General features: G+C 44.9%; 2 protein-coding genes across 8 annotated transcripts; both read right to left on the bottom strand.

Moving 5' to 3' along the window:
- Positions 1–59: 59 nt before the first annotated feature.
- Positions 60–10,794, bottom strand: M6PR (mannose-6-phosphate receptor, cation dependent). Of its 7 annotated transcripts, XM_086714130.1 has the most exons (8): positions 10,585–10,786; positions 6,830–6,955; positions 6,069–6,248; positions 5,137–5,303; positions 3,213–3,322; positions 2,802–2,932; positions 2,150–2,276; positions 60–1,668 (listed from the first exon to the last, which is right to left on the bottom strand). In XM_086714130.1, the coding sequence occupies exons 3-8, from the start codon at positions 6,245–6,247 to the stop codon at positions 1,546–1,548; spliced, it is 837 nt and encodes a 278-aa protein (XP_086570256.1). In that variant the 5' UTR covers position 6,248; positions 6,830–6,955; positions 10,585–10,786; the 3' UTR covers positions 60–1,545. The 7 variants fall into 7 exon arrangements, with proteins under 7 accessions (XP_086570256.1, XP_086570257.1, XP_025786070.1 ...); XM_086714131.1 differs by lacking the exon at positions 6,830–6,955 and having other exon boundaries at positions 10,639–10,794; XM_025930285.2 differs by lacking the exon at positions 6,830–6,955 and having other exon boundaries at positions 10,585–10,784.
- Positions 10,795–10,829: 35 nt separating this feature from the next.
- On the bottom strand, positions 10,830–12,050 carry LOC147579340 (uncharacterized). Its single transcript, XM_086714137.1, has 2 exons — positions 11,370–12,050; positions 10,830–11,279 (listed from the first exon to the last, which is right to left on the bottom strand). The coding sequence occupies exons 1-2, from the start codon at positions 11,478–11,480 to the stop codon at positions 11,052–11,054; spliced, it is 339 nt and encodes a 112-aa protein (XP_086570263.1). The 5' UTR covers positions 11,481–12,050; the 3' UTR covers positions 10,830–11,051.
- Between the last annotated feature and the right edge of the window lie 3,642 nt (positions 12,051–15,692).

Genomic DNA, 15,692 nt, shown 5'->3' with positions numbered 1-15,692 from the left:
TCTTATTACTCCATTCCAGTGTCTCTACCCTCTTCTTTCATACAAAAGACTAGGGCAAGTTGTTTGTTTGTTTTTTTAATCTTTTAAGTGTTTTTGTACAAAAGAATGTAGTTTCCTTTTTTTTTTTTTTTTTTTGCATTTTTAAAACACCAGGTGTGGGGGAGGGATGCAAACAAATAACAAAAAAGATGTTTTTATAACATTTTCCCTGTTTTAGAAAGAAGAAAAAAAATCATTCCAAAAGTATTCAAAAGTCCAAAGATGAAATAATTTCATTTTCTTCCCTAAAGGCTATAAAAGGCCCCTGCCTGTTGACTCCGTCCTCTTGTGTCCAGTGGAGCCATGTTACTCTTCACTGGCCCAAGTTCACTATCACAGAAAGATCGGGCCAGGCTTGTGGGCACATGGCCTAAACAAGAAAGGAAGCATCAGAGGATTCCAAACCTCCCCCCACAGAACTGCTGTGGGCAAGAAGGTCCTTCCCTGAGCCAGAACGGACAAGCGTGGCAGCATTCCACACCCAGAGCACAGGATGGCAGAGCCCTAGCTGTCCCACCTCTGCTTTCATTCCCTTTCCAGAAGATTTTGGGGGGTAGGGTCGGGTGGGGGAAGGTTGACATGCCTGCGAAGAAAGTGCAACATACTTAGAGATATCAGTAGAGGGAAACATCTTAGAAGAAAAGCTCTACCAGCTTTTACTGCAAGTGGGAGAAGAAAGCCACTGAGGACGTCCCACTACAGGTAAACAGACTTCCTTTTCTGGAACCCCTGTAGCACACGGGGTCTGATTCACTTTCCCTTTTCAACAGACTAGACTTCCAGCCACATGGGGACTAATGACCATGAACCCAGAATCCAGGGCCCAGTTCCAGCTAGAAGGTCACCCCAATGCCAACAACTGATGGGATGGTATTTTATAATCCTCTAAGTGGGAAATGAATCATCTTCCCCATCCTAATCCCAGAGGTGGGAGAAGTCTGCAATATCTCCAGGCTCAGACCAAATGGCAATACTTGGATTGCAACCAAAGGATCACTGTAGAGTAGTTCCAAGCAGCAAGAGATCACATCCAGATTCTCATGGAGACCACTGTAGGGTGCAGAGTTAACGGCATGAAAGCAATCAAACCTTGTATAAATAATGTTTCTTGCCTTTTTTTTTTTTTTTTTTTTAATTAAATCCAGTGTCTCAAAAACTTGTGAAAATGTGTTTAAAAAGGTCAGGGAGGCTGCCACGCTTTTTTGCTCACTAGAACTATCCTATTTGTACCTTCTGACACCAAGAGATAGTGTAATAGCCTCTTTTGCACAGGCCCTATCATTTTATCTCTGTCCTGTAACTGTACCTCTCTAGAGGAAAAACAGATCGGGGAAAAAGGAAAGGCATTTCTGCTAGTGAGAAGAGAATGCAAATCAAAAGCAAACTGGAAAGCAAGAGCAATATTAAGGGTGGGATGAGAGACTGGAGTGGACGCTGCTTAAGAAATCTGGCTGAGTATGCTTTGGTTTGGGGGACTGAAGAAGCAGCTGGGCATTTAAAGTGCAATCACATTGGTAATAAATGATCATCCCTTTCTTCTGACTCTTCCCCCAGCTGATCATCCCCCACACCACGATATGCAGCAGGCACATTTCGGGGTTTAGAACGGCACACAAAGTCACAACCATCCTGTAGAGAGAGAAGCAAAGGAAGGAAATGATCATTTGGAATAACCAACTTTAGGGTGAGGCAAAATGTACCCATGGGCTAAGAATGTGGCAAGAACTAGGTTTCTTCAGGGATGATGAGAAAACCTAGATGCTCTAAGCATCAGCCTGAATTGAATTTGGGGCTAACCGGAGAAAAATTCTAATCACATCTCATCTCGCCATCTAGGCCCCTGCAAAGCTTTCTCAGATTCCTAAATCTAAGCAACGGTGTTGTTCTCCCAGCCACGTCTTTGGCAAAGGCCAGGCACTAAGATGCTACGCTACTTACTGCTTTGTGCTAGGGCCAGCAGGTACTTTGTACTGGGTTTGCTGGGGCTTTTGTAGTTTTAGCACCCAAAGTCCTGTGTCTCGAGAGATCCCTCAGTCTGGGTAAACGGAGATGGTTGGTGACTCAATCTTGTATGCAGGCTACAGACTCAGCCAGCAGTCCTGTTACTTACTGCTACCAGGTTGCCAAGATCTTGCCAGAAGGCGAGGTGAGGAAACTGCTCCATTCCCTTGGCTCCCACCACCAGTCGCTGGTATAGGAACCCCCCGATGACGTAGACTGCGACCAGTGATGCAAACCTGTTGAGGAATAAAGACCTCTCTGCTTAAAGACCAAGGAAGAGTAAAGCTTCAATAATAAAGATGATCTTTGTATTCACTAGCTGTTTCCTAGGCTGTATTCTGTAAAAATGGGGAAAAAAAGGGGGGGGGAGGGTTAGCTTCTTTAAAAAGCCAATTAACATTGTCTAAAAGCAAAAGGCTCAGAAAAAACAAGACCCTAGTGTATGACTCTCACCTAAAGCCAAGAATAGTTACAGATCTACAGTTCCATTTCTCCCAAAGTTCTAATAGTCTAATGGGATAGATTTAAGAAGAGTCCGGTCCTCCTGTAGGGGGATAAAAAGCACCTCCCAATGCAAATACTTATTACTCGTTTTGAAAAAAACTTGCATAGTCAGAGTTTAAAGAGGATTTTCATGCAAAGCTCCCGGCCCACCCCCACCCTCCCTACAAACACAATTTGTATCTAAATAGCACCAAGGAATTGAGTTGAGAGGAGAAAAAAAAAGGACTGCTTGGACTGATAGAGGAAAAAGCACTCACGTGACTAGTAAGATAGAACCCACACTGAGGCGGGAGATCTCCGGGGCACAGGCCAGGCTGCTGTCCATCTCGAAGAGGTAGAAACAATCTTGGACTTTGCCTCGCTCCTCAGACACAGGGTTAAAATTGTCCTGATGACGAAAGGCCAGAACGCAACAGTTATGTGGTGAACGGTTTCCTTTGGGCTCTTATTAAAAAAAGAAAAAAACCCACAAGCCAAAAAAAACAGCTGCTTTCTCTTGGTTCAATAACTTATTTTCCACATATGATGGAAGACAAGGTGTCTGTGATGCAGGGCGACACCAGACTTCTGATCCATCCCAGTGTTATCTCGTCCCCTCTGGAGACTCTCCCACCTCGGGTCAGTCCTTGCATGTGCTCTCTAGGCCCGTGTGCCCCAGGACGCCTCACCGCTAGGGTGTGTCGATTGCAGGAGATCATCACCACTGCACGACGCTGCTCCATGCCGCAGTGCCTGTCGTATTCATCACCCCCTTTATAGGTCAGCATGATCCAATTACCTGAGAGAGACAAGGAAAATGGAGCTTTGGGGTGGGGGGGGAAAGCAGAGGCGGGCCTAGGTACTATGGTAGAAAGGAACTGAGAAGTTCAATGAAACTGGTTTTAATTCAAATAATCCTAATCAGTATGGGCTCTGTATACCAAATACCAAGCTAAAACTGGCTTCTTTGTAACAGCTTTGTGTTCCCTTAAGACAACTGAGATCCAGATATTCATATGATAATCTTAATTTTCCACAATAAAAGGCAGGCAATTGATAGTGAAAAAACAATTATGAACCACACTGTGACAATGATTCACATTTTCGGAACACCTGCTAACATCGAAAGAAGAGGTTCCATAAAATTAGCAGCTGGCAGGGGAATGCCTACGATTTAAAATTAGCCACAAATAAATTCAAAGTGGATGATTGAAAACAATTTTAATGTTTATTTATTTTTGAGAGAGAGCGTGAGCAGGGGAAGGGCATAGAGAGAGGGAGACACAGACTCTGAAGCAGGCTCCAGGCTCTGAGCTGTCAGCACAGAGCCCGATGTGGGGGTCGCAATTCCTAAATGGCGAGACCATGACCTGAGCAGAAGTTGGACACTTAACCGACTGAGTCACCCAGGCACCCCTCAAAGTGGATGATTTTTAAGGTTGGGAGCCATTTATTCTTTTTTTTTTTCCAATGTTTACTCATTTTTGAGAGAGCGTGCACACCCACAAGCAGGGGAGGGACAGAGAGAAAGGGAGACACAGACACTAAAGCAGGCTCCAGGCTCTGAGTTACCAACCCAGAGCCCGACGCGGGGCTCACACCCACAGACCGTGAGATCATGACCTGAGCTGAAGTCGGATGATTAACCTGCTGAGCCACCCAGGTCCCCCCGTTTTTACTTTTTAAAGCTTATTTACTTATTTTGAGAGAGAAAGAGAGCGCAAGGCACGGAGGGGCAGACAGAGAGAATCCCAAGCAGGGTCGGCACCGTCAGAGCAGACCCCTGTGCCGGGCTCGAATTCATGAACTGTGAGGTCATGACCTAAGCCGAAATCAAGAGTCGGACACTGAACTGACGGAGCCACCTGGACATGCTGCCATTTCTTCTTTAATGTTTACCACATTCAAATTTCTTTTGCAAAATATCCTTTGGTTTACCGGGTGAACAAGGTAAAAGATTCCGCTTCGGATACAAAAAACACAGTAAGATGAAATGATTCTTCCAAGTCACAGGACAAGTAAACATAAGCTGGGTCGGAAACCCAGTCTTCCAACCCCGAGGCCTAAACTCTTGATGTCGTTTTATTATATTACTGATCGGAGCAAATGCCTGCACTGGAAAATACAGTCATCCACTTAAAGGAGGGAATCAGACCACAGGTGCTCAAAGAGTCCTTTCGGCAATAATGATTTTAGGACTTTTGAGAAACATAACCACCACACCACAAGTTGGTGGGGAAGTTTCTGCAGACTGGTTTGCAAAAGAGCTTAACTTAATCTCTTAAAATTTAACTGGCAGAGTTGGACTATCTCAATGCGAAATGGTCACGGTTGGTATTTTCGTGACTAGCACGAAAAATGCATTAAGCTACAGAATCCCAGCTAGATTCTTCTTTTTGCCGAAGCTTTTCATTAACTTTAAAACAAGCACACAGAGGTCCTGAGCCATGGCTCCAGAGGAGCTGGGGAACTAGGTATCCTGTGGTTTACAGTCTCAGGTGAACTGAAGCCCACATGCCGTAGGATGCTCCAAAGACACTGAGAAAGGCTGACATATACAGGACTGTCAGAGGGATTGACTTGGGATCAATCAATCAACAGGGAGACTCTTACTTCCATTGAAGATGTGGGTCTCGTTGAGTCTCCCTACCACTGTCTCCTTGCCGTTACTTTTGTTGATCTGCACCAGGCCTGCCCCAGAGGTACGGTTGCCAGCTTCTCGGCACACCCTGAACATGTAGATATATGTATCTGGGCCCTGGCCCACAGTGCTCTCAAAGCTGCAAGGAGAAGCGTGGAGAAAGAAGGAAGAGGAGAGTTACTGGCTATCAGCCTTAGGACAAGCGGCCTCTCTTCCTTTAACACCGGTCCCCCGAAAGTGTGATCCATTTATTTATTTGATGTCACAACTAAACGTAATAGTGAATAACATTCGTCGCATCACGCGACATCCACGAATCATGAGATATCCACGTAAGAGTGAATCATATTTACTGAACCATGAGACAATCCTAATTGTTGATGATGACTGATTAAGACACGACACTCAAGACGCCTAGATATTCTAGAACACCTGTTCTCGATTATGCTAAAGTGTTAGTTGCTATTTCCCCGCGAATAAGGATCTGTGTTCACAGAAGTATCCCTTGTCCCTCGAAGATCATTTCCAGATTTACATACCTGAAGATTCCTAACAGTTAAGATGATGTGTGTAGGCCTCAATGTTCATCTGATTCTTCTAAAGTCCCACTAAATGGAGGTATCAAATAATGCTTTTTAATTCCTACAAGTTGGTCTCTTGGATCCAGTCTCGGAAATAGCTACCCTTCTGCATAAGAGAACTGCACATTGCTAGTAAAAACTGGGCTGAGAATTTGCTCTGTATCATAAAAAAAAAAAAAAAGGCAAGCTACCATGGCCAAATAAGACCAATACTACTGAAGTTCAAGTTAGAATCGTCTCCCAGAGGAGGTTCTTATACACGTATTCCCTCCGTACAGAGTAGTAATAGGAGAATAACGTAAGTGGAGGAAAAGACTCTTTACCTTTTGTTATACAGTGGTTGCAGCCTCTTCAGTAGAGCCAACTCTGTCTCTGACTCTCTACCCTTGTCTCCCACCAGGTCGCAGGTTTTTTCTTCTGTCTGCCAGGATTCTCTTACTGCCACAGCCAGGAGCAGTGGCAGGAGCAGTCCAGTCCTCCAGCAGCTGCAGAAGGGGAACATCCTTTTGGGAGACGGTGTGTGTGTGTTGAGGAAGCGGGGTAGGATCAGGAAAGAAGGGAGAGAGATAAAACACAGCAACGTGTAATAAGTGAATGTGTTTTTGTTTTTACCATTTTATCTCCCGTCCGTCACTTATTTTACACTAGTCAGTCTTCCTCCTTATCAGGAAGTTGGGGTTCATTTTCTTGTGTCTGTTTCAAGCTTTTGGCTTTCACCCATTATTTTTTTCCCATCCTTTAATGTTCAGAATTGGATTCTTACTCTCTAGGTTTTTTTTCTTTTTAAAACTTATTTTGCGGGGCGCCTGGGTGGCTCAGTCGGTTAAGCGGCCGACTTCGGCTCAGGTCACCATCTCGCGGTCCGTGAGTTCGAGCCCCGCGTCGGGCTCTGTGCTGACAGCTCAGAGCCTGGAGCCTGTTTCAGATTCTGTGTCTCCCTCTCTCTGACCCTCCCCCGTTCATGCTTTGTCTCTCTCTGTCTCAAAAATAAATAAAAACGTTAAAAAAATTAAAAAAAAAATAAATAAAACTTATTTTGCAAGTCTTTTCCTAGCAGACTCTCTTGCCTGACACTGTTGCTCACCTCCTGTCCTGCCTGGGTGCCTTCAGGAAAGGGGCACACTGTGTGTTCAGCAAAGAGGACGGCACTGGCCTTGGTGAAGAGTCAGTGTCTACGGATTGTTGCTGATGATTTCGGCATAGGTGTGCCCTACAACAGGAATGTCTCAATTTCCGAGGCGATTTACCAACTCCTCAGCTCTACGGAGAAAGGCGTATTTTCCATCCTAGAAACTGTCAGAAGGACCAACCAATGGCCTAGGAAATACCTAGCTGACACCAAGGAATGGTAGTGGGATTCTTCAGAATGTCCAAGATTCTCTGGCACATGCAACAAATAGTACATCTTAATATCTTTGTGCCAAGAGCACCTGTAATAGGAAACTCATACAGACATGTAGCTTTCTGTGTCATTCACAGGTGAGTCCTTCACAACAAACTCTGGGGGTGCGAAGAGTTGGAAAGGAAAGAACAAAAAGGAATTACTTAATTATGACAACTTGGGTGGAGACATCCTTGCTTCTTTACCCTTTTGTGAAAAGTTAGATTGCGGTATCTCATATTTAAAGTTTAATAGTTTAATACAGTTCATAAAAGCTGCTTCAGGGGCATCTGGGTGGCTCAGCTGAGCTCAACTCTTGCTATCGGCTCAGGTCATGATCTTGGGGTCATGAGATGGAACCCCTGCATCGGGCTCTGCATTGAATATGGAGCCCGCTTGGGATTTTTGCTCTCTCAAAATAAACAAAAATTAAAAAAAAACAAAAACAAAAAACAAACCTGCTTCAACCTGTGACCCACCCTAAGAGAACACTCAAATTTTCACTTAACACTTGATAAAGTCCAGTTGAAAGTTATTGAGAAAGATGTAAAACAAAGAAAGAGACTCGAACACTTTGGGCCCTAACTTCTCCTATCAGTGGTCAGGAGCATCCACCAGTCTTTGTTCATATTCGCCCTAAGAATGATGAATGGAGATAAACACAGCCACAGCACCTAAACCTTGACATTTATCTACTCTGATGTCTCAGGTCTGAAAAAATATTTGGTCACTCAAACTATAGGAAGAAGAAAATTCACGAGGTCAGAGAGAGAGTGGTTTGAAGAAGTCTTCCAAAACCCACCTCAGGCTCTACATGTCACAAATCCCAAGAGTTTCTAAATGTCCAGGACAGTTGTCTTTGTATCCTCCAAATTGCTGGCAATTCTTGGGAATCACTAAGTCACTTTCCAATTCACCTGTTCCTTGTACTGTTCTAGGAATGGAAACACTTGGCTCCGTTTCCCAGACGCCTTTTCTCTAATCCATCCCCACACCCAAGGGCATTCTGATTTACCCTTGCAGAAGACTTCACTCTGGTATCCATTCTTAGCTGATGAATCGTTCAGGCCACTGCTACTTGTTAATTTCATAACTCTCACTGTTATGGTACAAAGATTGAATTCTTCCAAACTTTCCTCACGCATGCTTCCATACCACAAGTCTGAACTTTGGTTAATACGCTAGGCAGGATTTAATGGGTACTAAGAAGTTTAAAAACAGGAAAATGGAAGCTCTGAGCCCTGAATTTTCTCCACTCCCCTAAACCAACTTACATCTGGCCTTCTGTTCTCCACGTTCCACTAGGGCAACAAATGCTGGGGAAGGTGTCTTGTCTCTCTGACTCTGTACTATTTCCAACATCAATTCACTGTAGTAATATTAATAAAATGTTTCCATAGAATAATTATCACCAGCCATAAAGTCTGAGGCCCCATACACATTTAAAACACCAATAGGAAACTTAATAGAGTGCTTGCCTTCTACTGTTAAAGGCACTTATCATGCATTAACTAATTAATCCTTACAAAAACTCTACGCAGTGAATACAACTGTTGTCTTTATTTTACAGATGAAAAAGCTGAGGCACAGCTAGTGGATGGACCAGAAAAGTCTGACTCCAGAGCTCACGGTCTACACTGGACCACATGTTCATGTTACCTCCTTTCACATTAGTTTTCTGGGGATCAGAGTCGGCAGTCAAAGCTCTGCTTTCTTTCTGACAAAGCAGGGGGAAGTGACTCCTCACACAGTTCAGAGGCTGGAATAAAGAACTCAAACCTCAGACTCCCGCCTTCCCTAAATTCATTGCTCAGCACACTACGTGACCAGCTGAGTTCTTAAAAAAAAAAAAAAAAAACCTATTAATAAGAGACTCTTTTCATGGGACTGATTGAACATGCCATTTTCCTTATATGGTCTCAGGATCTAACTTAAAATTTCAACATTCTGGACTTTCAAGATTTTTTTTTCTTCCCCCCAGGACCAGTTTTCTGGAGGGATGCTCACACAGAAGGCGGTGTCCTTTGGCCTCAGAATCAGTTCCTTATTTGTTAACAGTTAATGATTTCTTTTCCCAAATTAGAACAAAGAATAGGATGAAGGGTTAAACACCCTGAGGTCTGCAATAGTTGAGTTGAACTCTCTTTCATTTGCTTATTGGTTTAAGAAGTTAGGATGCCAAACTTACATTATTTCTTTTCTGTGTAAGGTTTATCTGTGTGTTTGAACTGCTTCTTTTGATTCAGTGGCAAATGCTCTAAGTGTTTTTAATCTAGATTATGTTTTGGCAATCTTCACAACCCAGAAGAGCAGGTATGATTTCTCTCGTTTTACAGATGAGGAAACTGATGCTTACAGAGGTTAAATGATTTGCCCTAAGCTGTACAAGTATTAAACATGTATGAAATTAGTGGGACAACCTGGAGGATTCATGGCACAAAGCTACTTGCTGGCAATTTTCTGGAAAGTACAGAGGGGCAAAAATTTGTTAGGAAGAGTTTAAAATCCAAGGGCTGCGTAGTTCCCTTTGAATGTGCTACAATTAGATTCTTGAGGCACCATAGTTTGTCTAGATACTTTGGAAATAAAGAGTAGGACTTTTAAGATTTTGAAAAATCCCCCTTCAATTGTCCTGTTCTGGGACAGATCTATTTCGGTAATGCAAAAAAAAAAAAAAAAAAATCTCTTTAATGGGATGACCAATGACGGAGGCAGGAATTGGGAAGCAGTTCACATCGCTGGGGCTCTGTCCCACTCTTTCCCACCCCTCAAGACTAGCCACGAGCATTTTCCATTTTTCAGTGGAATTTCTACTTTCTGCTCTCTGGCTCACTCCCGAGGTAGCAGCCCTTATCGCCTGTCTCCAGCAGCCTACACCGTTGGAAGAGCGAACCTAATTAGCTAAAAGGCCCAACGCTGCAAAGCCTTAGAGAAGTAGCTCTGTGTCCCAAGAGCGGAAGCTCCCTACAAAGCGAAACCCTAGATAAGCCCTCCATGAGCTTCTCCGTATCACACACGCATCCCCTTCAAACTTCTTCCAGGGTTCTAGAAATTCTCGTTCCGTCTTCGTCTCCTGACTTTCCAACCGCTTAGGGCCGTATCCTCTCCAAATGATGCCACTTTGGCTTCCTTCTCGATGCAGGCCAAAAATTCCTTCTACAGGTAGCCAGTAATCCCTCAAACGACTCCATACCTAGGGTCCTTCCTTTCTCTGCTTTCCAATACCCGTCAATTCCCTCTCGGGTCTGGGTAGGTCTTTTCTCCCTCGCTCCCTTCGGGACTCGTAACTCCCTGCCCTCACGCCTGCGCCTGCGCCTCCACGCTGCCCTAGGGCTCTTTAGCTGCATTTTGGGCTAGAACCTTGGCCAAAGCTGACTTCGGGATCCCAGCCCCTGTCACGGACGCCGAGGTGTGAGCGCTCTCCAGCTCCTCTCTTCCTCCACGCCCCTCATACTCACGTGTCACGGGCAAAGGGAGTAGCCAAGGCGCAGAATCCCCGGCTGAATACCTGCCTGGGGCTGGGAGACAGGGCCAGCGAGGGGCCAGCCGCAGGCCCCCGACCCACAACTCGTGTCAAAGGCCAGCGTTCCCCAAGACGCCTCGCTGTGCACCACTCCGGGAACCGGAAACAGGAAGCACCAGGCGTCCTCTGGGCAACTGCTCCTCCCACTAGACCCCGCGGCATGTGACCACAGAACCATTTCGCCCCTTTCCCCTTCCCGGTCTCCCGGCGGATCCCAGACTCTGATTGGCCAGGATCCGGGCATTTAGCTCCGCCCTTGTCTTGTCAACTCCAATCCCCATAGAGATTTTCAAGTTGGGTTCCACCTTTTCGGGTCGCCTTTCTACCAATGGGGCCCCAGAATCCCGCCTCCCGGCCTCTCGGCTCGCGGAGTCACGCGCGGTCACGCGGGGTCACGCGCGGTCACGCGCCAGGGCCCGCTCCCCGGTAGGTCCCCAAGCGGACCGTACGTAAGAGCGGGCGGCGGAAGCGGAAATATGGGGAGGGTGCTGTCGGCCAGGCCTCAGTGGGAGCTGTAGTTCTCACCGCAGGTTTCTTCCTCTCGGCGCTTCCCCAGCTCGCTTGCCGCCTGCGGGAGGCGCTGTTTTGCCGTCTGCCGGCCCCGAGTCGCGTTGTCTCCAAGCCCGGCGCCTAGAAGACAGTGGACAGCGACTGGGTCGTGGTAGTCCTGGCATTCTTCACGACACCTTTGTTCTTTATTTCCTTTCTACAGCTTAGTACCTTGGGGTCTGTTGTTACCGATACTGTTTTTGTTAACCGTGTCATCCCGGTGTCGTGGCGTTTTGCGTGGAACACTGCAACCAGTTCAGTTCGCCAGAGATCTCTTGGCATTTTGCGGTCTCGTGGCCCTTTGCGTGATGAGCATTCTGTAACCAGTTCTGTTCTCCAGCCTGTCCCGCGTTTCTGGTGTCCTGGGGAAAGAGCAGGTCAATGTTAGTCTTTGTGCCTTTGCCAAGATCCTCTGTGGTTTCCCTCGTGTCTGTCTTACTCGTCGCTCGGGGAGGTCCTGCGCGTTCCTAGAACGTGGTTCAAATGCTGTTTGCTCCGGTGGTGTCCCGGCTCGACTCTCTTCGGAATAAATAACTCCTTCTAAATGCACACTTGTTGCCCATCCCCGGTTTTAGCGCGTTTTCATGCCGCTGTGACGCCTACGTGGCTTTTGTGTGTGTCCCTCCCCCTCCCATCTTTGCGGATAGAGACTGGATTTTGATTCGTCATTCTCCTCGCCAGAGTTAGCACAATGTTTTGAATCCAACAGTAATAGAAGCTAATACGTGTATAGTTCTGCAGTGCCGGCACTGTTGTCCGTGCTTGAAGTGGATACTGATTCGCTTAGTCTTCACAAGTAACCTTGAATTTTAAAGCTTCTAGAGGCTAAATAACCTGCTCTGGGTCCCGCAGCTATTTAAGTTACGGTGTCAGTATTCAGTTCTCATAATTTAGGCGTTAATTAGATATGCAGATAGTCTTCAGAGTCCACGCTCTCAAGCAGTACATTGACTGTGTAGGATACTGTTTGTTTATTAATTGGTACGTTCAGTTCAGGCAGGGTGGGTTGGGTTCAGGTGTGTTCTCAAAAAAAATAAAATTAAAAAATTTTTTAACAATAAAAGTAATTTGTAATCAGAAAATACAGAGAAATGTTCTCCATTTCCTTTAAAAAAAAGATTTAATATCCTCAAATGTTTCTCCATATCACTAACTTTATAAGTAAACTTTTTAATGGTTGCGTAATACTTAGGTGTATGGATTGCCGCTTGAGCAAGTCCGTTAGAATTAGGTATTTATTTCTATTGAACTGCTTTTATCAGTTCATTCAACAAATATTTACTGAGCAATATACTGTTACAGATTTGGGGGGTGCACGGGGCGGCGGGAGACAAAAATCCCTTTTACAATAAGCTTTCATTCTGGAACTGATGTTCATTTGTTGGTGAATTCAGAAATCTTGCCTCTTGGTTATTGCCTAGGGCCACATTGGACTGGAGGCAGGGAAGGGTGCATGTTGGAAGTCACAAAAGGTCCAGCAATGCAGTTGAGTAGGGTGAATAACTTGTCTTCTGTAGGAGTGAGAAGGAGGGAGAGACTTCTCTTTACGTCCACTCACAACTAACCTGGGTTGCTTCCCTGCTTCTCATGCTTCAGTGCCCATTGTGGAAACTATCTGTGCCAGGGACAAAAACTGAAATTAGCAGTTCTTTTTTGCCTTTCTGCTCTGCCTGTCTGTAGCCGCATCATTAACAAGGACACCCCCCTGCACGTAATACCCACACCCACACCCGCCTCCCACATACAAGAAAATTGCTCAGTTTGTTTAGAAAGCAGTCCTTTAGCAGTTTTGTGCTAAAATCAAATGCGCAAAAATACCTCCTGTGTAGTATAAGCAGAAGAAGGAAAGGTACTTGAAAGATCTAGTACCCCTCATCCACGGGGGATATATTCCAAGACCCCTAGAAACTGCAAATAGTACTGAAGCCTGTGCTTTTTCTTATACATACATACCTATGATAAAGTTTAATTTATAAGCGAGGCACAGTGAAAGAGCGGACCTACGCCGGCCGACTCCATCTTGTTCGGTGTCCTCCACCTTGAGTGACTATGTCCCCGACATGCCCCCTTTCCGGGAAAATCGCAGAACCACGCCTCCTCCCCTTGAGTAACCTCCCGCTCACCCGTTCAAACTTCCCGATCAAAACACGCCTGGCGACCTGCGTAACAGGACTCCGACCCTTCCCCAGCCAATCGGCTGAGGCCACAGCCATTACCTCACCAACTGCCCCTAGACCCCTATAAAACCTTTGTGCTTTTGAAACTCGCGCTCTCTCTCTCTCTCTCTCACTCTCTCTCTGGTATCTCACCGCTTTGTCGGTGCAGGTAGGAGATTGAGCTTGAGCTAGCTCGAATAAAGGCACTTTGCTTTTGCATCGGACTCGGCTCCCTGGTGGTCTTTGGGGATCACGAATTCTGGGCATAACAACAGTACGAGACTAACAACAATAACTAATAATAAATTAGAGCAGTTATAACAACAAGTGAATGTGGTCCCTGTCAAAATATCTTACCCGAAGGTACTCACCCTTCCTCTTGTGATGGTGTGAGATAACATGCCTACATGATGAGACGAAGTGAGGTCAATGACATATATATTGTGATTTGATGATAGATTACTATTGACCTTTTGCTGGTAAGTCAAAAGAGGATCATTTGCTTCCAGGATGTGGTTGACCTTGAGTAACTGATGCCATAGAAAGCGAAACCATGGGTTAGGGGAGACCACTGTATTCTGAATTCTTCCTTCAATTTGTTGCTTTGAGAATTCTCCCGGGTATGCTTTTTTGTTAACTCTGAGCTGGAAGCTTGGTTGGGAATGGCTTTTTAAAATCTCTCAACAGCTTCCTTCAGTTATGAGTTTTGCGTTACACGTGTTGCTCTGGTTTCACTATCAAATAAATCCTACCTGCTCACAATTTTCTGATCTACTCAGGGATTTTTTTTTTTAAGTTTATTTATTTATTTTGAGAGATAGAGAGCCGGGAAAGGGCACAGAGAGAGGGCTCCCAACCCTCTCCCAACCATGAGGTTTGAACTCCACGCTGTTAGCGCAGAGCCTAACACGGGGCTCAAACCCACGAACTGTGAGATCATGACCTGAGTTGAAACCAAGAGTTGGACGCTTAACTGACTGAGCTACCCAAGTGCACTTGCTCAGGGATCTTTGAAATTTGTTTGGTAGTTTCTCAGTCCTGATATGCATGTATTCGACTTGCCATCTTGAACTAGATTTCAGTTTTGAATTTTTATTGATGACTTCTTTTTAAAATATTTAACATATTTCAAGGACTCAGTGTATTTTTTTGGTTTTGGTAATTTGCATTCTTTTTAAAGTGTTTATTTTTGGGAGAGAGAGGGGCAGAGAGGGAGAGAATCGCAAGCAGGCTGTGCTGCACTGTCAGTACAGAGCCGTATTCGGGCTCAAACCCATAAACTTGAACCGGGGGATTATGACCTGAGCCGAAGTCAAGAGATGGAAGCTTAACCAACTAAGCCAGCCAGGTGCCCCTTGTTTTAGAACTCTTGTATTCACTTTACCCGGATTTGCCAGTCCTTTACAAGTTGCCCCGTTTGCTTTATTAGTCTGCTCCCACCCCACACTAGTTTATTTTGAACAATTTGAAAGTTCCCTATTACCATTACACACATCAGTGTGTATTTCCTAAGAATAAAGACATTCTTTTACCTTATCACTGTGTAATTGTCAAAATTAGACACTGTACCATTGATACAATATTATTACCTAATCCATGGTCCATATTCACATTTCATCCATTGTCCCAGGAAATATGCTTTAGAATGATTTTCCATTCCCCAACCACAGAAGCCAAGCAGGGGTCACACAGTGAGGTTAGTTGTCATTTTTACCTTATTTGCCCGTGAAATTTTGAAACATACATGTTACTTAAATTGTAGAGTGTCTCTCATTTTGGGTATGTCTGATGTTTCCTGATGATTATATTTAGGAATGAATTTTTTCAGTAGGGCTAAGAGACAAGTGATGTGTTCTTGTATCAGTTGGGATCCAATTGGAAGACAGATACCACACCAGTGATTTTAAGGAAACAATTAATGTAGACTGGTTTTCTAGTAAATCATTACTAAGAGGAGGCAAACAAGGACTCGAAGTTACAGAAATTACACAGAAGTAGCAACTACAGGATGCAGCTACTACTTCTGGGCTGAAGAAGAGTTAAGCAAGTACCTTAGAAACTTAAAGGAAGTGCTCCCTTCCCCAACCACAAGGTAGAGATTCAGACCTCTGAAGAGAGGGTGTGGTTCCTGCCGCAGAATGTGCAGCCCACTGATAAGGTAACAGATAAATTGCTGGAGGGTGTGGGTTGATTTTGAACTGGTAGTGGGAGCCTCTTTATGGTGGCTCCTTTGTCATTTTGACAGGTCCCATCATTGTTTGAGCCAATTCTTTGCTTTTGGGTACACAGATATTCCATGTTTATCTTGTGTTTTAATTACCTTAGAATCAATCGTTTC

The sequence above is a fragment of the Puma concolor genome, chromosome B4, assembly GCF_028749965.1.
Source record: "Puma concolor isolate L17-30 chromosome B4, mPumCon1.1.hap2, whole genome shotgun sequence".
NCBI classification, from domain to species: Eukaryota; Metazoa; Chordata; class Mammalia; order Carnivora; family Felidae; genus Puma; species Puma concolor.
The sequence above is the reverse complement of the archived record's forward strand: the minus strand, read 5'-3'. Positions and strand labels throughout refer to the sequence as shown.

What these genes read in the sequence shown, in the direction of transcription:
- M6PR (XM_086714131.1), bottom strand. Translation starts at nt 6,247, where the DNA reads ATGTTCCCCTTCTGCAGCTGCTGGAGGACTGGACTGCTCCTGCCACTG. An exon ending in CAACCACTGTATAACAAAAG is followed by an intron (nt 5,304 to 6,068) that starts GTAAAGAGTCTT and finishes TTCTCCTTGCAG; the next exon opens with CTTTGAGAGCACTGTGGGCC. An exon ending in ATCTTGGCAACCTGGTAGCA is followed by an intron (nt 1,669 to 2,149) that starts GTAAGTAACAGG and finishes CTCTCTCTACAG; the next exon opens with GATGGTTGTGACTTTGTGTG.
- LOC147579340 (XM_086714137.1), bottom strand. Translation starts at nt 11,480, where the DNA reads ATGCCAAGAGATCTCTGGCGAACTGAACTGGTTGCAGTGTTCCACGCA. An exon ending in CGGTAACAACAGACCCCAAG is followed by an intron (nt 11,280 to 11,369) that starts GTACTAAGCTGT and finishes ACTGTCTTCTAG; the next exon opens with GCGCCGGGCTTGGAGACAAC.